The sequence below is a fragment of the Centruroides sculpturatus genome, unplaced genomic scaffold, assembly GCF_000671375.1.
Source record: "Centruroides sculpturatus isolate CEXI.00-Female unplaced genomic scaffold, Cexi_2.0 scaffold394, whole genome shotgun sequence".
NCBI classification, from domain to species: Eukaryota; Metazoa; Arthropoda; class Arachnida; order Scorpiones; family Buthidae; genus Centruroides; species Centruroides sculpturatus.
Window position 1 is genome coordinate 227992 of NW_019384594.1, and position 21312 is coordinate 249303.

The following is a 21312-nucleotide window of genomic DNA, read 5'->3' on the forward strand; positions in this document are numbered from 1 at the left end:
ACACGCAATTTTTATTGTTTTTTTTTATCGGAAAGTTACGCAACTCATTGCTGGATTTTTTAAATAGTAGTAGGAGTATACTTTAAAAAAATTTAAGCAGACTATGTTATTCAGTTGAATTAAAGTATCATTTTATAACACTAGAGTTTATGAGTGTAGGTATGTCTGTGTTTTGTACCATTAACTGGTAGCACTGTTTTTCAATTTCAGAAAAAAATAAGCCTACTTTTTATATATATAAAATGGACAAAATGTCTGTGATCCATCTAGTTAAGATTTATGCGTAATTTGATCAAGTTTTGGCAACGCTGGTTTAGAAGATCGCTGTTGCTCACACGAATAATTTGAATACAGTCAGAACTTTTAACAACGGCCATTGACAAGAACATTAAAATGGCTGTTGTTTGAAGGTTATTTTATATGCATGTTTAACGGTTACCTTCCGCATGATTAAAGGTAACCGTTATTGCAGGTTTGACTGTAATAATACAATAGAAACTTGATTATCCGGACTAATTGGGGATGAAGGTGGTCCGGATACGGAAAAATTCGGATAATCGAAACAAATACTTTAATTTGTCTTTTAATGATAATATAACACGTTTCCTTCTGATGACATATCGGTAATATTAGAAATAAATACTGTATTTAAATCGTGATCAAATTTTCAAGAAACAAACGTTCGTATTGAATTTGGACTACTACTGACCAGCGTTAACAGACTACCTATTGTTTAAAAGGCACTCTGGTGGCGCAAGAAGACGGAATTTATAAAATAAAAAGCAGTTGAAACTGCATTTTTATGAATAAAAATTTGTCAAACTATTTATCGTTTTATGATGAGTAAAATTTTTTCGTCGCATTCGCGGCTTTTAAGTACCTGTAATGTATAAATCTTCGAGGCGCGAGGCCCTTCGGACCACGAGGCATAGGCGGTGCCCACGTCGTCCATGCCTTACGCTGCCCTTGGTCATAGAAATGATGTAATTTGAATATAAATTATTTACAAATACGTATGTCAAGTTATACAGTACTTTTATTACGACGTAAAATATATTTAAGAGTTTATCACCACGGTGCTGGGTGAGACGCTGTTAAAACAAAAAAAAATTATGCATTCCATCACGTACAGTAAATAAACAGTGTCGTAATTCGCCAAGTGCAAATCAGCAAATTCGTAAAATTTTTGTTTATTTTGAACAATCCGGATAATCGAAAATCCTGATAATAGAGGCCCGGATAATCGAGGTTCTACTGTATAATCATAATATTCAATTTATACGTAATAAAAAATATACTTTATGTACGTTCGAGATATTTCTATTTCCAATCTTTACTCAGGCTAGCGGATTATTCCTTTAATTAAGGCCCAAGATACAATTTTGTTGTAAGACCCTTTATGTAAAAGTATTTTTTTATATTAAAAACACAATAAAACCCTTAAATAATGATAAAAAAAAACTTTTAAAAGCTTTTTAAACGTTCACTAAATTTTAACAGGCATATTATATTTTGCTACGTAATTTTTGAGGCCCCTCCAGACCACAGTCTCTATTAACAATACATACACTAGGCGCCCGCTTATTGGTAATCCGCTACTGTCTTTCCTTTCAGTAGAATTAGTTTTTTTTTAAAATTATTTTTTGAATATTAATTCATTGCTTTATCAATAGATTATTAACGCTCTAGATACTCAGAGTTTCGGATTTTCTTCATGTGTCTAACACCTAAGTAGAAGCCAGTTTCCCATAGAAAACCCTCCGGAAAGGTATACCCCTTTGGCAGCGTTGCCTTCACGTATTTCACGAATCCAATATAAACAAATATTTACAAATGTTAAAAAATATTTATTTATTTATTTATTTTCTCCTATGTTTACAGCTCCAAATTGGTGTTAGGTGTTCATCCGTTTTACTTGTTGACAACAATGGCCGAAACGTAACTTTTGCAATATTCATTTTCGATAAAGCGTCATTTACATTTAAATTTCATTAAATTTACGACCCAAAGCACGTTATATATATATTTAATTTGTATATGCAGTACGTACGTACAGTAAGTATTCTTTAAAGCAGATAAACAATAACCATATCAATATTGTATAACGAATCGATATAAATGTACTGTACCTATACGTAATGTGGGTTAAGGTTAATTTTGTATTTAATCGAAAGAAAATATACAATTTGTCATACATAAATCAATAATTGACCTAGTATAAGTTTATACAGGACATTGCTGACACGAATAATGCAACCAAACAAAAAATAGCACATCAATTAGATCACACCGGTGAGAATTATTCGAGTCCATTATTTCTAATAATTTTGGTAATTTTTTAATACATTTTCCACCGAAAAGTCAAATTATCAATTATTAGGAACGACGTAAACAATGCACAAGTGAGGCAATAACAGTTGAAACAATGATAAATAAATTAATTCGGATTTATGTCTGCTTATTTAAGCGATGCAGTGTTTTAGACAGGTAAAAAACTTTATAAATAATCTTCTAAAATATAAACGTAAAGAATTTTAGATGTATAAATAATATATAAAAACAATCTAGTGATTAATTTTAAAATGCCATTTAAAGATTACCTGTAATGACCTTATATACAGGACTACAAAGAGATAGGACAGACCCAATACAGCTTCCTCTACTACGTATCAATGAAATAATCATGTAGTATTTAAATAACAAAACAAAGCTTTAAAAATTTGTCAAAATTTATAAAGATTTTGATTTTATGTACAGTAGAGCGTCGTTTATCCGAATCAATTAGGGACTGGGGTTGTTCGGATAACTTATTTTTCGGATAACCGATTACACACGAAAAAATATACAGTAGAGCGTCGTTTATCCGAATCAATTGGGGACTGGGGTGGTTCGGATAAGTTATTTTTCGGATAACGAATCATGTACGAAAAAAATATATTAATTTATCTCATGTTAAAATTTTTCTCCATTGCGTGTCGCTTCGCGTTGAATTTTCGTCGATGTTAAGCCTAACGAAGACTATTGTATCATTAAAAATTATTTTTTTATTTTGTACAAACAAAATAAATATATTGAAAAATATAAAAACAATAAAAAATTTATACTTCAGATGTTAATTTAGTATCAAAAACGTAAAATATTTGAGTAGCCCAAGAAATAGCCGAAGATTGCAGCGCCACAGCACTAGCGAAAATTTAAATTTGCCAACTGGAATGATTTTCGGATAACAGACGTTTCGGATAACCAGCTTTCGGATAAACGACGCTGTACTGTATTAACCTATCCCGTGTTGAAATTTTTCTCCGTTGCGTGTCGCTTCGCGTTGAATTTTCGTCGATGTTAAGCCTAACGAAGACTATTGTATCATTAAAAATTATTTTTTTTATTTTGTACAAACAAAATAAATATATTGAAAAATATAAAAACAAATAAAAATTATACTTTAGGCCGACTGTAATTCTTTCGGATAACCGACTTTCGGATAAACGACGCTTTACTGTATATATATTATAAAAAGTTTTTTTATAACAAAATCTCATAAGAGATGGCGCCACACGCATTTATCATCATTATTATTAATAATATAAATGTTATTTTTTAAATGAAATCTCATAACAGCCGGGGATGTTACTCAACTCGTTGCTAAACGTTTTTAAACACTTATACTAAATCAAGCCAATAGATTTTCTAAAAATATCTGAAATTACCAACTTTTCTTCAGGGTTAGAAAAATGCCCTACAGCACATCAAATTATTCTTAAATCGGATAATTATTCTCAAATTGGCAACGTGAAACTGTGGTACCACCAGTGCCTCATATTGTTTACGTCTGCCACAGTTTGCTTGTTGTGGCTGATGTATTTATTATCATATTACCATTTTTTTTGCATTAGTAAAGTCCTCCCTGAAGGCATTTTTCCATTGCAGATAGCCCAAACTTTTACATTAGTTTCGTTAGTTCAGCAAATCCGCTAGTCCGGCACCTGACTGGTTCCAAGTTTGCCGGATTAGTGAGCTTCAAGCTATACTACATATGTGTATACACATACATATATATTGTTTCCTGATAAGTAATTTGTTGACATTATAGTAATTAAATCAAATTATTTATTCAATTATAAATTCTTGAATTTAAAATAAGACTTAACAATACATACACTAGGCGCCCGCTTATTGGTAATCCNAGAAGCTTATTTATTATAAATATCAAATTTGAATTTAAAACTTTCATCATAAATCATTCACAATTATTCTTTAAAAATTCATAATAACTGTACAGAAAGTCATTTATTAACTATTTTCATTGCATTTCAATATAATTTGCATATTAAAATTTTATTTAATTATTTAATTAAAAATTATACTAATTAAAAATCAAATTTGAAGATTTATTAAAATAAACTTTAATATAATAGCGTCATATAATACTTTCAAGCAATAGCTTTATCTGAGGAAGCACAGAGAACCCCTTACTTTGTAAATAAATAAATATGTAAAAGAAAATTTTTAAAGTATAATAAACACACTTATACACACGTATATATATTATCTATGAGTTTATTTTTTATTTTATTTATTTTATTAATTAATATATAAATTTAGGCTCACTCTTCATTCACTGCTCCAGTGGATAATACAGTGATGAAACGAGCCCCACTAATATCGACTCTAGTTACACTACTTACTGCCTACGTATCACGTGTTTTTACATAAAATCGTGATACGAAGAAGGTTCTAACATTTACTTTACATTAAAAAAAGTAAATATTGGGGCTTTCTGAATACAAAGCCTTGTTGACTCCCTTTATCACGACTTGATTATGGATACTATATCTTATAATAATATATTTAAAAAATTTTAAAAAAATCGAAATACTTAATATAAAGCTATGTAACTATAGAAATAGATAATCAGAAATAAAAATACCTTATAAAATTTTGGTTTTATACAGTATAATGACGAGAACGTTTATCACAGTCGCCATCTTGTGGTGTAGCAAGTAACTAATTTTATTAAGGTTTAAAAAAAAGTAGAATGATTGGGAATAATTTATAAAAATACCAATTTATTATAAATCTCTACGAGAGTTTAATTAACGTCTTATAAAAACTGATACAGTATTAAATTAGAAATTAGAATTTTATATTCTAAATAGAAATGTATAAAATTAACAAGGGATCGGTGCGAATATTTTTGTATTATCACCCGGTTGTTCCATTGTAGTCATAGAGAAACCCATAATGGGTATGACTAAAAAGAGCCATTTAGTGACCCATAGGCAAGGTAATGGTAAGCTCGGCAATTCTTCTATGGAGGAACATTATTTTGATTTTCAGGGTTATCTAACGAATGGGATTATGAATTATCTTTTACGCGGGCACAATGTTACCTCGATTGTGTTAGCACGTGGCCGAAGACTATACTGAAGCCATACCGAAAACAATAACATTGTACAGTACTTTTATGAATGGAACGTTATTATTCTTTTATGTTCTTCTTTGAACTTTTAATATATTCTGTTTGTTTAATGTTTTTTTTTTTTGGTACAATTAAATCATGCTTTCGTCCTAAAAATCATACGTGTGGTTGAAATACGAACGTCATATTCGAAGTTACAATACGAATGTTTGACATAACGGAAAAAAGAAAACCGAATTCCAGTTCATTTAATCCCCTTACATTTTTAGACAAATTACTTAATGATTAATTAGCCTTAAATAGTCCTTTTGTAGGTGTCTTTAATTTTTTTAGCTTAAAATTTGCACTGAAAAAAAAATACTTTTACAATTTTTAAATAATAAAATTTATTTACTTTATATCTTAATTATTAACAATTAAATTTATTTATTCCAAATTGTCATATCCTTATTTCGCGTTTGATAATTTATTACAAATGGATTTTAAAGTACTAATACTACTACAACTAATAGTAAATTATAGAACATCCTGATGGCCGAATGAGTAAGGTGGTGTTTTCTGATCCGGAGGATCCTAGTTCAAATCCTGATATCTCTCAGGAATTTTTCAAGATTGATTATGTGTTTTTCTTCCGTTTTATAAAGTTATACGAAATAATACTTAAATATAATGTAAAATCTCAAAATTATGATTGTTTAACAACATACCATCACCAAAACAATGCAACTTGTAAAATTGATCCTAATTTCCCAAAAGATTACTTTAATTGTGTTTTCTTTAATATTTTCCAAAGCGTGGTCGAAACTGTGGTCGTTGAGGATATGATTCTGGTTGCCATCGACTGTTTTGTGTCCCCTTACTCCAACTAGATGGATTTGGAGGAGACCAACCATACTGATTATATCCGTAATATTGATCTTCCATTGGAGGCGGAGACTGCCTCGGAGGAAAAGCAAATTGAGATGGCATATTAAAATCGTGAGGAGGTTGTTGATCGTTATAAGATGACATACCAAATGGTCTCTGCCCCCACCCACCAGATGGATGAGGATTATAATTACGGCCACGTTGAGGCCACGAACACCAAGGAGTATTTCTTGGAGGGTTGTATGATGGCGAAGGTGGAGCATTTGGATAACCTCTCTGGTTCCATGATTTGCCATCAGCAGGCATTGGAAAAATGTTTGGCGACCAGTTTGGATTCGTTGGATATGAACGACTAGGAGGCATCCACGGCATAGCCCTATTCATCTGATTACGATGATCAAAATTTCGATTATCGGGAGGCCATCCTCCTCTCCAAGATTTATCCTTTCCTGATTTGGGATAATAGTTCGATCTCCAACCAGATGCTGGTGAAGGTGGAGGAGTGGGATAAGTTTTTTTTGGAATAAAGCCTTCCTTTTCTTTAAAATTTTTATCGGTTTTCTCTACAGACGTATTATTTTTAACTTGGCCATCATTTTTATTATTAGTTGAAGTATTGCAATTTTCGACCTTACCAGTTTCTTCACTTATAATGTCGTCTTCACTCGAAAAAGTTTCTTTGGGAGCATCGTTCGTCAAATTGCGAGAAACTGAAGTTTCTGTAGGAACAGCGTGCTCTTGGCCATCTTCTGCTTCTATGATATCGGAATGAATTTCTTCCCATTCGTCCCTCAAAGCAGTAGAGTCGTTTTCAAAAGCACTTTCAACAGAAGATCCAGTGTCATGTGCACCTTCATCGAGATATTCCGGTTCTTCCGAAAAAATAAGTTCTATTTGGCCCCAGAAATCAATTTGAGACTGTGCTTCTAACATGGATTGTAGAAGACACTGGAAAATAAAGAAGCAAATATGTCCCATTATCAGTACGTGCTGAGTTCTATCATAAAAATGAACTATATATATAAAGATATAGTATTAAAATAGAACTAGAATGATAAATATGAGCATTTAGAAGCTGTTCAATCCTAGTTTCGGAATTGGGCCAGCATTCGATACTAGGAAAGCCCCGTATTCTTTCTTGTTCTCAGCTGTGCAAATCGAATGGCGTGACTGTATCTTGATTGAGAGAATTTTTTTATATCAAATAGAGCTATCTGGAATTATTTCAGATAGCTCTATTTGATAATGGGTTGAGAGAAAAACAAATAAGTGTTAAATTGTACTACTTTAATTGCCATTTGCATTTTTACTACAATATTTAAAATTACTGTATACAGTGTTTATATATATTTGCACGATTATACTTACAGATTGATGACCTAGCAAAACAACAAATATTTATAAAAATTGTGCCATATATAACATAAAAATCTATACATAATACAAAGAAACAATACACACAATGAGATAATTTGAAATAATCTGTTTTGATCGAAATGCAGCTCTTCGTATGATTTCAGAACATCTTCAAGTAAATAAAGAAACAATTTACCAATAATAACGTAAGATTTACAGAGAAAAAAGGTGTGAGTGGGATCTGTTTCACATTCCTTAATCAAAGACGAATGACGATATATAGGATCCTGAAGACAATGACTGGTCATGGGGCCTCCACGGTTCTCCTTTTATTATATTCCTTTTCTTCTTTTATGTACTTAAATTTGCGTAAATTGATGTTCTAAACTTTATAATTATAGTTTTATTATACAGATTTCGATTCGGGTCCTTTTTTACGGGTTCGAGCCCACAGCTAAGGCCCTAATTTTCACTCCCTCTTGTCGGCTCTGTGTTTGTGTATTTATATACTCTGTTCAGTGAAGTGAACCTTGTACTCGTTACGTTAAAGATATGAGTAAGTTTTTCTAAACAATGAATTCTCAGAACAACGTCCCGGCAATGTTGTTTGCAGATTGATGACCTTTTAATGTCAATAATAATTGATGAACAATTACTATAATTCGCTTCGTACATTTGTAATTTTGTTATTTAGAAATTCTGTAATTTATATTAATTGTCTATTATTTCTTATTGTTACATCAAAAACTGACTTGAAACATTGTTTACAGAAGAACTCCGATTATATTCAGTGTCCACGTATAAAACTAAAAAGTAGAAAATAAAAACAATTAAAGAAAAGGTATTTATGAACATAAATGAACTAAAAGATAAATAAACTGGCAATGAGTTGCTCAACTTTCCCGGCAACATTTAAAATTTGGTAGCCCCATCTGCTATCATATTTTATTTTAAAAACTTGTTATATTTTTAACCATTCTAAATTGATAAAAAAAAAACTTAATTTTGAGGGTAGCAATGAGTTTTATATAAAAAATTGTAAATGCTAGTAACGAGTAAATCATCATTAAGTCCGACTCTAGATATACACGACTGCATAATCTCCCCACCCCTCGACCTTTAACCACTGAAATTTATTAGCATCAGTCTCCCTAATACACAAACTTCCCTGCAAAATTTCAGAAATTTTCGAGTAAAAGCATAGGAATTATTAAGCTTTAAATTGGGTGAACAAAATTGTGCCTCTCCACATATACTAACATACAGAAATTATCCCCGAATTTTTTTTGCATTTTTCGACGTTTTAAGGTGTTCAGAATTGTAAAAGTCTGTGGAGGGGTATTTTTTCCGGATCGCCATACTCTTTTCCTCTGTTATAACAGCCGGGAAAGTAAGTGTAACTAAGAATATTTAAACATAAGAACGAGAGTGTGCCAATCACCGGCCTGATAGATAAAACCATTGAACACTGGTCGTGATTTCGAGCCTAGCCAATGGCTAGGCACGTGGAATTTTCCGGGTTTTCTTCGCATTTGTAAACACCCAAACAGGTGCCAGTTTCTCACAGAAAGTCTTCCCGGGAGGCTTTTCCCCCTCGGCAGATAGGCCACGTGTCGCCAAATAAAATTAAACATGAGCACCTCACGCTTTTATTTTTGGTCGTATAATACCGAAAATACTGGAAAAAAAGTTTTTACTGTACTGTAAGTGGCATGATTTGATTGAATGGGATTTTGATATTGCACAAGCATTTATTTTAATACGTTTTGTATTATAATAAAGTAAGAAAGACGAATAGTTTACAGCGCTCGATTTTTATATGAAACTAGCTTACCCGTCGCTCATTACTGCGATGTCAGAAGAAACGAAATTCGAGCAAACTCGTTATGATAAAATTAAATTTACATTTTATAATTTTTATTGAAACTTATTATTATTATTCATTCTCATCGGAAAAACATTTCAAAGTGTCGTTTCAATTTTATTTATTTATTGGAGTGCTTTATGGATACACGATATTTTTTGTTTTTCCGTCTGGTGTGTACACGAATAAATCAGAAGATTTTCCGACTCCTGAGCTGGCCACATACAGTTGTCCATGCGAGAAGCACGGATTCTTTAAATTTAGCCCACACACTCGCAGAGATTGTTAGAAGTGCGATATTCCCCATTTTTATATATTTTTTAAAATCTATACTAATATTATAAAGAGGTAATGTTTGTATGTTTGTTTGCAGCGGGTAATCTCCGAAACTACTCATCCGATTTCAAAAATTCTTTCACCAATATTTATAATGGAACTTCAGGATGGACATAGGCTGTATATTATTTTGTTAAACATTCATATAAATTAAAATATATAATCTAGGTTAAGGCTTTTATGTCCAACAGATGGCGCTACGAGTACGACGCCCTAAGTTTGCTTTTCTGTGAGGCATTATGCTTTTCTGTGAAAATGAATTAAAGCGGATCATCATCTATCTATTTATATAAATAAAAATGTAATGTTCGTTTGTTCCTACCGATTCCTTTGAAATTTCGACACAACGCTGCATTCGAATACGCACGTGTTTTTATATAATATACAGTACGTGTCGAAATTCCCCCCGGGGGAGAGATGGACAGGATTAAGGCTTACCGTAAAGTACTCTGCTTCTATTTTTACTATTTTTGCGGTTTTTTGCGTTTTTGATTGCGTTTTAATAGGGTACGTCAAGAAAATGTACCCTAAGGGATTTTTTCGAAAAGTCCCCCTCCCCCTCCACAGGGGAAGTGTTATACGTTTATAATAGATACATTTTGAGCCACAACAACGCGTGGCGGGGTCTGCTAGTCCTTTATAATTTTGATTATTTAATTGCTCCTTCCTCTCTTGGCATGTTGTGAAATTTCTGATAGTTGGATAATAAACCGTTTTATTATAATTTGTCTTTTTAAATTATTTTGAGTTGATATTAAAATTTGGTAAAGGGATCCCTAGATCGGTAAAATAGGCAAATTTCCTCCTACAACTTCGGTTGTTGTTCGGGATACAGTTAAGGTTTTAACAAAGTTCGAGCGAATACATAATTAGAAAAAAAAGTTGAAATAAAGTGATTAAACAAAAATTATTACAAATATCGTAAATAACAAATGCATATATAGAGATATTTTTGGAGGGGGGAAATGGTCTTCACAATTTGAAATCGATCGAACACACAGAACACACAGTGCTCGTATACATGCGCGTCATCTATCGTAGGATAAATGTACTTCGCGGGAGTGTATTAAAAAACTTCCCAAAGTTTCATGGCAATCGGATAAACGGTGTGGTAATGCATGAAGGATAGACAGACAGACACACACAACACACACACACACATACATTCATTTTTATATATATATAGATACGAAGGTGATCAAAGGTAACAATAGAATGTAAAATTTTCTTTTTGGTACATTTATCTATATTTGAATAAAAACTATTCGTTTCGTGTAAAATAATTAATTTTTATTGAAAGTATTTTTTTTTAAAGTTTACTTGAAATTGTTTTATAAAAATAAGGCAAAATATTCCTTCGTATCTGTTGCTCTTTTTTGACTACAAGACATCAGATCCTAAGAGTGGAAAGGGAAAAACAAATGTGAAATCCATCTCCTTCCGAAAATCATAAAATACAAAAATTAAATCAATAAAACAAATAAAAGCAAAGTTTTCTCGTCACTTATCAAAAGAAACTTTTTGATAGCAAGTTCTTACATAACGAACTAAATTTTAGTAAATCTTTTATGTCCATAGCTACAGCCAAATAGCATTACTATTCATCAATATCTGGGATCCTGGGCCTTCAAAATTCTTCACCAATTTTGGCCAGTGTTACATAAATTCAAATTGTCAGCATTCTTTTCTGATAAATTTAGCAGTTTTTTGAACTTATCCTAAGTAACAAGTGTCTCAAATTCGGTGGCACTAGGATTAGAAATTGCAGTCCAATAATATTAAGCGATCACGACGTAGCTTGACATTTTGAATATTTCAATTCAAAGTGTGTTACGAATTAATTATATATATATATGAGAGATATTAGAATTTTTAGGTGTAATTTGTGAGAAATCTTTATAGCCAAACCAATGTATTTCGGGCGAGTAGCCGAAGAGTCAGTTAGCCATTGTAAAGGCTAAACTGTTGTCTTATTAAAATGCTATATTATTTACAAACTTTGCAAAAAATTGTTCAAAATGATACATAAATATTGAATACTTTAAATTATTTATTATATATTTTTTATTTAAATTGCTTTTGTATGACAATTAGTGTATTTTAAATGTTTTAGAATTAAAAATGTGCATAAAACGTTTTTAAATTATTCCATTTTTTTAAAAACAATCCATACAATTTCAGCATATATATGCAGTTTATCAATACATTTTACTGTTTTATCCAGCAACAGAAATCTTTCTTGAGACCATCTTCAACACCTTCGCATTTCTTTACAATGTCATCCTAGAAAGAAATATAATTTTCTTCGGATTATTGTTGTCAATAATTTAAATGTTCTTAAAGTATTACAATTACTGTATATTATTAATAAATACTGTTTATTCAAATGTTTTTTCAAACAAATCAATTAATAATTAATTGATTTGTTTGAGCGAGACATCAATACATTAAGACTGGGCAGTGAAGAGTTTCTATGGGACATGGAAATAGAGCGGATCACTTTTGCCAGTTTTGTTTTTAACAAATTACGTATGTAGAATGCTTTTTTTTTAAGAATTAATAAATGGTAGTCCTAAAATTTCATTTTTTACTAATAAAAAACAATTTACAGTGATAGGAACCACGACAGGCACTGAAAGTTTCCTCCGGGTCTAGGGAACAATCTGCAGCTTCTCCTCTCGACGGTCCTGAATCAAGACTGTGGTATTCATGATGTCGAAAACGTCGAAGAGCAAAATGTCGAAGCACTAAAAATGCCTGTTGTGTGGATTCCCAAAATCTCCCATAAAACATCGAAATTTTTACTCACTACTGAGCCATTCACAATGCCTATTCAATTCCGTAATGACTAAGAAATAAAGGTCCTATTATCCTTTAGAGAAGAGATGCGCTGAAGGTCGTTGAACAATGTTCTATTACAATTCAATAGTGAGTCGTAATGGAACTTATTGAATTGAATTGTTCGTTTTGATAGGAATCCATTGTAGTCCCATTCGATACTTGCTTACAGGTATCCTAAACATATTCCTTATTTCACAATATAGATATATTGAAAATTAGTAGCTGTTTACTTTTTTGTTAAATCGAGAGGAATATCTAAGTGGTCCGTGGTGGTTCGTCCAGATATGTCAGACCCCCTTCCTTCATTACGGGCCTAGCCCAACACATAACGGGCTTGCTAAAAGTCTGACTAGTGTCCTCAAGACAGAAATAGTCATGGCGCATTATACATTCATGGGGACTCCAGTCAAATTTGAATTAGGGGCCCCACATGCAGTGTTGACTTCAACCATTTTAGTTCGGGGGTAATTCTCTCCAGTATTCTTCTTCTTCTGTTAGTGGGTTTATATGGAGATTTCAGCCGGCTCAGTATTCTCGTTCGTTTTTTAACGTGACCTCTGAGCTGTGCAAGTGCACTTTGAATCCTGCGCCATACCGAAAATCTAGAGTCTCCAGATATGGCCTAAATTTAAATTTCAATATACTTAGTACAGTAATGAGTATTTAAAAGACTAGTTTGGAGCCCCCGGACAATTGCCCTTTTTGCCCATAGGATAACGCTCAACTGGGAATAGTTAAAAAAAGAATATTCTAAGTTTAAATTGAAATTAAATTTATTTTTAATTATTATATTTATCATTAGATGGCGACATAATGGCTTACCTCCAGCTAAATTGTTTCATATCTAACCATTAAATTAGTCTTGTTACAGTCCGATGAATAATCCGGTAATTCGTTTGGCATTAGTTATATAAATCTTATTACTTTTTGGATCTTACATATATTTTGACGGTTGACCGAGATGGTAAAGATCACTTTCTCATCTGCGGAGCTGGTACATTTACCACGATTTCTAATCCAAGCCGGATATGTCGGATTCATCCGAAAGCTCAAAACTGAACTCATGGTGAGAAGTAAAAAAAGCCATCTTAATGCTTGCAAGATAGGAGTTATAAAATGTTAATTCGAATAAAATTAAATCTCTTTGATGATGCTACAACTCATTAAAAGCAATATAGAATGGCCTCAGTCTTGGCATAAGAACTATTTAACACGCATGAAATTCCAATCTTAACTACAGCGAAACCTGATTATGTGGTCACCTGTATAAGATGACCACTATGAGCCGGTTCCTTCAGTGGTCCTGTATTTACGAACAACCAACAAGATCCCGAGAGCATTTAAAGTTTTAAATTAAATTTGTTCTTAAAAATTCAATGTCATGAATTTACTAAATGATTTATCATCAATTATTTAAAAAATAAAAAAATGGATTAAATCAATATTTAAATTATTAAGCTTTACCTTAAGAAGTTTTGCTGTATTTTTGCAATCGTCTTCATTTTCATGTTTTTCTGGTATCTAAAAATAATAAGTTTATAAATTCATTACATATTGTACGAGTCACTTAAATTTTACAAATACGTGTGCCAGGCTGTGAACTGCTCGCCTATTTGTAAAATCTAAGTGACTCGTACAACATGAAATTCATATAAAACGGAAAAATCAATAGTGTTATAGGGGGTCGACTGTATTAAATTTTTGTAAGCTTCATTGTTTGTTGTAATTTTTTATTTTAAAAATAAAACTTGACAAAACATTATGTTCTGGTTTAAATAAATGAACTATGTATTCTGTACGATAATGTAACTGATCTATTATTTCCATTAAAAGTTTTATAGCACAAAAATAAGAAGAATCATACCTTGTTCCAGTCTGGCTGAACAACTCGATCGGAATCATCCTGAATAAATGAATAAAATTAGAAATTCGTATATATAAAAATCAATTAATGAATTAGAGATTCACATCAGTAGCTTTGTTTAAAATCCCATCCGCTTCCATATCCGCGCAATCTTGCTCTATCTGAAAAGCAAATAATCAGAAATCAAACAAAGAAACTTAAAAATTAAAACATTAATTAAAACATGCCACCACATTAATACGAAGAAGTATCACAAAAGTGTCTTCTTTAATTCCGTTTTTACATATTGAGGCGGGGAAAGTAGCCTATAAAGGAAGGTCGACTCCGCCGTAAGGACTGTTCGTTCCCGAAGTGTATGAAGGACATTAAGAATTACAGAAGACATCTTTATGATACTTCAAATTAATGAAGGAATAGTTTTGATAAAATCATGAGATTATACGGGGTATTCCGCTTAGAGGTATAATAAAAGAAAGTATCATAAATATCGAACTCTTCACAATTTATTAGGGAATACTGTTGTTTCAGATAGACTAATTTAGAAATTTTTGTTATATGTTTAATAAACTTTAATATGAGCTCAACTGATTGCTCAGCAAACGTCAAAACTGTAGTAAGCTCATACGTTGCAAAGCATATCTAACGACACGTTTTTAATTGCAACCCAAATTCTGCCCCATAAGTCTTCTAGATTGTTCCCAGGTGTTGCATACACTTTGTGATTATTAAATTCTCAGAAGAGAAAATCTGGAGGAGATCTGGGTTATGAAGTTCGATCCTTCCCTAAACCATTTTGCAATAAATTAACCATCCAAGAATTCATGGATATTATTGGCAAAGTGTAGAGAAGCCCATATTATTAATACCAGAGGAAAAATTTCGTAGCTGTTCTTTCAATTGGAGCCAATCTTCAGTCAGTCATACTTTGTATCTTTTGACTGTTTCTCTTATTATACCTTTAAGTGGAACGTCCTGTATATTAAAAATTATGAAGTAAATTGTTTCATACCAATAAAATTCGACTGAAACTGTTCAAATTAATAATTGCCATCGTGCTAAAATAATGAAATTATCAGAAGTAAATAAAATAAGTTTGCGTACCTGAAATGTTAATTTTAAGCAGCAAGTCGGTGCTCTCTGTGAAAAAAAATAAAAGAAAATTCAATTTTTAAATTTATTTTTCTTTTTATAATATATTAAATTTAATATAAAAGTTTAAATCAATTAAAAAGATGAATAATTAAATTATCTTACCTTTTGAAAATCGTCTTTGAATTTCATGCAACAATTAATTGCTTCATCTTCAAACTGATAAATTCAAAAAATTCTATTATGAAATAGTAAATACTTACTTTAAACCATCGCGTATTATTATTTTAAAATATATTTATTAGAATTTTTATATAAAAAATAGACTTTCATGTTGTAAATTTTTAATTTTCAGACCATGAAAATTTTTGAGCTTTGAGCTAAATTTATACAAATTTTATTTATTTGTTTTTTAAATAAATAGTTTTTTTCCTTACCTTCATTTGCATTAGTTCACAATATCTGCAGCAACGGAATTTTGTATCTTCATCACAATTTTCTTTAAAATCATCGCAATTTTCAGGTACGTTTCCACATTGTTTGAGTATTTCTATATTGTTTTGCTCGCTAATAGCTAAGGAAAAATGACCCCAAAAATAAAATAAATAAAACGTATATTAATATTTATTTTTTGATAATATTAGGATATAGTAAAAGAGCAGGCTACGGTTAACTTCCTTTATTTCGCTTGTATACGCTAACAGGACACGTCCAAGGACTTTCTAAGAGAAAATGGCTCCTATTTAAATGTTACTAACGTGAAAAAATCAAGAAAAATCCTATGTATAACAAATGTCGTGTGGTTATCTCAATTACAAAGCGATTTCTTATGCTTGTTATAACGTTGTTTGTCATCTCTGTCAAGAGAAAAGTCCATTCTCGAACAAGAGCTTCTTGAAGCTTCTGGAATATGGAGAATGACAGAGGCAACTTGTGTCTCTAAATGGCCTAGAGTAGAGTTGTCCAACCCGCGGCACAACATAAAATCGTAAACTTCCTTAAAATATTGAGATCTTTATGTACTTAGTTTTTAAGTTTTTGAAATTCGCGCGGCATTGTAATACTTTTTTTAACACACTTATAAAGACTAAAAATATACATTGGGCCCGTTATCTAGTAAAGAAGTTTAAAGCCCTTTGTTAAAAGACATTTAAGCAATTTTCGCTTTAAGTTAGCCGCTGTAGCGTTAAGCAGCGAGAATCAGAAGCGCTGAATACAGAAGGTAAGATGACTGCCACTATAAATATTATGTACTGTACCTCAAATAAAACATTTTTGGTTACTTTGCACAAAAATGGACTACCCGTTTTTAGTTTGGCGCACAAAAATCATTTCGCGCATTGTTTACTTTTTGGGCTACAAACATTTGATTTGGCTACATAAATTATATCATCGTTTGTTTCGGCCTAGAATGGCAAATTTACTTGTGTCACTATTACATGTTGTTTTATAGTTTATGTGCAGCTCGAGACAATTTCTTTTTCTTCAAATATGGCCCAAGGAAGCTAAAAGGTTGGACATCCTAACCTAGAGCATTTCATAATGTTCTATGGAATTAAGGTCAGGAAATTTTCTTGACTATTTCATGCTACAAGTCTCACACGAGATTTCAAAACATCTTTTCTGTATCTTCTTTCAGTAATGGCACCTTCAGCTAATGTAAATCAGTTTGTAGACTGAAGCCAATTTTGTAAACAGCGTATTAAGTAAGTGCTGATCTTTCAGACCACTTCCAATTATTTAATAGATCTACATAAATAAGTTTGCACTTATATACAGAAAAACAAATAGATCAATATGATAGGGATCCACAGACATTTTTTTTTATTTTTGAAGTTATTCTAGATTTCAATAGTTTGGGAATTGCTGTTCAAGTATAAAAGTATGCCATATGTTTATTTTGTTACGTACAAAATAATTGTTGTACGTAAATATTCCTAAAAGTAGATGTATATTAGAAGGATTTCATGGTTTTTCTGGAGCGAAATATTATTCCTAACTTGCTTTACAGAATCATTCGTGAAACGAAGAAATTGGATAAGCAAAATGCATTTGAACAAAATCAAATACATCCCCACCGGGATTCGAACCCGGGACCTTTGGATTAGAAGTCCAACACGCTATCCACTGCGCTACAGGGACACGTATTGGCTGGTATTATCAATTTATGTTTAATTTGAATGACATTATGAATTACGTTTCATTCAAACTGTGGGTCAGTAATGGTGCGTTATAGCTTTATGGAACGTAGGAGACTTGAATTAGGGTCCCCTTGCATAGTATTGATTTTATATATTATTTTTTGGGAAAATGTTCTGGGGAAAATTTTTTTTATAAAAGATTAGTTTGGGATCCCTGTTGGTGGGGACCCAACGGAATTACCCTTTGCCCATACGATAACTCGCTATCTGTGGGTCAATCCATTCATTAGTAGTTATGCAAACTTGGTACGAATGTATTACATCGGAGGACGATCAGCTTGGTTTTGTAGAATAAAATGTCTAATACTCTTAACTTTTTAAGAAATATTACTGTATTTCAGTAGATATTTTTTCGAACAAAGTTTACGACATTTGGAATAGTTTTAATAAACATCAAATAAATAGCTTCAAAACGGAAAATCTTAAACACATTTGTATACAAAATGTTAATGAAACGTTAGAAGAATGGAGTCTATCATTCTACTCTGAGCGTGAATAGAAAAGAGACGGTTTATCTTTCTTTTTATTCAATTATTTTCATTACAATTATTTAACTTATAATTATCAAATCTAATAATTTGACATGTTTAAATATTTTAATAGGCTCGTTCCTTTTAACGGCTAGGACTACTTAAGTTTACGTTACTTTGAAAAACACTGCAACATTAAACAGCTACAAAATGTTCATAGAATAGTACTTACATGTCACATTAGTCAAGATCGAATACGATTTTTTTTTTGTAAATTGTATTTTAAGGAAAAATAAAAAGAAATGAATAATATTAGACATATTATTTTAACAATCCAAGCTGATCGCCTAATCTGTTATATTCAAGGTAATAATGAATGAGTAATTACTAACTGTCCCATAGTTTGAATGGAACGTAACTCATAATGTTATTCAAATGTAACATAAATTGATAATATTAACCAATACGTGTCCCTGTAGCGCAGTGGATAGCGTGTTGGACTTCTAATCCAAAGGTCCCGGGTTCGAATCCCGGTAGGGATGTATTTGATTTTGTTCAAATGCATTTTGATTATCCAATTTCTTAAGCAGTTTCATGAATATATGTTAATGATGTGTAAATGTTGTTATACACTAAATAAAATGTGTAACTCTTCCGATTCGCTATCCCGAAGTAGGCCTACTTTTTACCGGTAAGAACGAAGGTACCAATTGTAAATTTGGTTACTCTTGCAGCTGTTCGGTCCATGATTCGGTCCTTCTAACTGTATATTTATAATAAGATGAATATAAATTAAATAATTAAAACTTAAAGTTAAGCCCAGTCGAATTGCAATGTTCGTTCAATGTATTTTTTTATATCTGTGAACTCACAAGTTAGATGACTACTTACGTTATCTGTGAATCTTTATTATAACTTGAGTGATATTATATACATAAATTTCATTACAGATTTGAGTTTTATATAAAGTTTTAAAAATAATTAATTAATTAATCGGATGAGAAGTCGAATACGAGACACCAACAATATGTTGGTGTTTCGTATTCGACTTCTCATCCCGAGATTCGTAGAGATCACAAAATATAAAATATAAATATGGAATATAAAATTAAATGTTACTGGTGCAACTGATGATATTAATGACAGGGGCAAAACGATTCACTCTGAGTTATGGGCAAAATTTAAATAAATATATCCTGACAAAGGCGCTTCTCCCGAGTTTTCATTGCGGGCTTCGCGGTATCTTCTATCCTGTTCCATCCTCTCTCAAAATTGTGTGTTTCGGTCGGACACCCACCTGTTACAATCGAATTTTACCCAATCACTGTATACTACAAACTCCGATTAGAGAGGAGGAGAAGGGAAGATCTCCGGGACAACTGCATTCAGTGGGTCTGGATGGGGAATAATACTTTCGACTCGTACAGTACATTCCATATTAAATTATTAGGTTCGAATAGGATTAACCATATTAACTTATATCTTGTTTATATCAATTACTCTATGGTGGAATTGGTTTCCTTATATGTCGATGATGTTAAGCGACTTGCTGCACTTTACAAGTCTAACACTATCAAATATATGCAGCCGAACTGATATTCTAAAGGAATATTACAGGTATCTGTTATGGCTTAACCTATATTTGTTGGTTATTGGCCTTACCTTCATTAGGCCCGATTTAGCCCAAGGTTTTAACATATGATACATAAAGATTATTACCGATTCTTAAGGTTAATTTTTCTGTTTCATTTCTTTTTGGCCATTTAAGAAAAGATTTAATATTTTTTAATCGTTTCCTGCTTCATTTACCCTGGTTATTCGAATGCTATGAATTTAAAAGAGGGAAGCAAAAGATGATCATTATCATTAAGTTACTGAAGTATCTTCAGTTTCAAATTAGATTCTAGAAAATTTTGAAAGGAAATTTTTCTGTAATATAACTATTTATTAATATTTTCATATTCAATTAGAAGAATTAATTCATTTTTTCTAGAAATTCTTTCTATCTTCTTTCTGTTACATTTACACTAATCGTAATTTATTAAAATGATAAATTAATATAACTTATGTTACTTATCTAACAAAATTATTTCCTTACGAATCGCAGAATTAATATTAAAGTTTGAATGCAAATTTCTCAGAAAATAATATAATAAATCACTTATTTTTTATACTTTGAAATATTTTGTATGATTAGATAATTTAATGCTTGAAAGACTTTTTAACTTACCGCAAAACATAAGAAATAGGAAAGCAGTGATGATTATTTCATGTATCATGGTTATGTTATTTAATTTTAGCAAACCAATACATTTACGCCCGTGAATTATATATATATAAGGTGTATAAGGAAGAAGGAAGAATAAAATGCGTGCATCAACTGTTTGTTTAGTGACAGAAGTTTCTAAGGATTGACGGGCGGATGGACGAGGCGGTTAAGGCGCCAGTCCATCTTTCTGGGAGATCAAGCAAAGAATTCGGACTACTCTCCAGGAATTTCAAGGGCTTCAAGAGTCCACGTAGTCCAGAGTATGTCAGGTTTCAACCCTTACAATTGGTAACGGCTATGGTAGAAAAACATTAAAAATGAAAAAAAAAATTCTAAGCATTCACGACAGAAATTGCTTCTTTAAAAAGAAATCTTATAAAAATTAATACTCTAGCAAAATACTGAAATTACCAGCAATGATTAAAAATAAATTATCTTAAGTATCTCTTTATAGCAATTTAAATGGAAAATAGATGGGTAAAATTTTTAAAAAATTTGAAATTATAATTAAAAATATTTACAACATATTATTTAAATTACAATATAGTTTCCTCTGTAGCTATTAATTTTGTAATATAAAGTTCACAGATAATTTATGGGTAAAATGTCTTAATGAATTATTACAGTTTGAATTAGCAAAAAATGCGACATCTTGTTAATGTCGAAATTGTGTGAATGCACGAAACAACCGTCGATCTTTAATCATGCCACAATTCAATCCATCAAACTGAACAAA

The 21312-nt window shown here is 31.4% G+C and overlaps 2 protein-coding genes and 2 non-coding genes across 4 annotated transcripts; 1 reads left to right on the forward strand and 3 right to left on the reverse strand.

The window, feature by feature from the left end:
• Positions 1 to 6196: 6196 nt before the first annotated feature.
• LOC111624818 (putative uncharacterized protein DDB_G0284695) lies at positions 6197 to 7264 on the reverse strand. Its single transcript, XM_023367772.1, has one exon. The coding sequence runs from the start codon at positions 7262 to 7264 to the stop codon at positions 6197 to 6199; it is 1068 nt and encodes a 355-aa protein (XP_023223540.1).
• Positions 7265 to 12011: 4747 nt separating this feature from the next.
• LOC111624838 lies at positions 12012 to 20594 on the reverse strand. The gene is made up of 8 exons (XM_023367798.1): positions 20538 to 20594; positions 16074 to 16210; positions 15802 to 15855; positions 15649 to 15684; positions 14652 to 14708; positions 14548 to 14586; positions 14148 to 14204; positions 12012 to 12125 (listed from the first exon to the last, which is right to left on the reverse strand). The coding sequence occupies exons 1-8, from the start codon at positions 20584 to 20586 to the stop codon at positions 12051 to 12053; spliced, it is 504 nt and encodes a 167-aa protein (XP_023223566.1). The 5' UTR covers positions 20587 to 20594; the 3' UTR covers positions 12012 to 12050.
• Trnar-ucu lies at positions 17706 to 17778 on the reverse strand. The gene has a single exon. It is a non-coding gene; the product is annotated as a tRNA-Arg (tRNA).
• Trnar-ucu lies at positions 18777 to 18849 on the forward strand. The gene has a single exon. It is a non-coding gene; the product is annotated as a tRNA-Arg (tRNA).
• Positions 20595 to 21312: the final 718 nt, after the last annotated feature.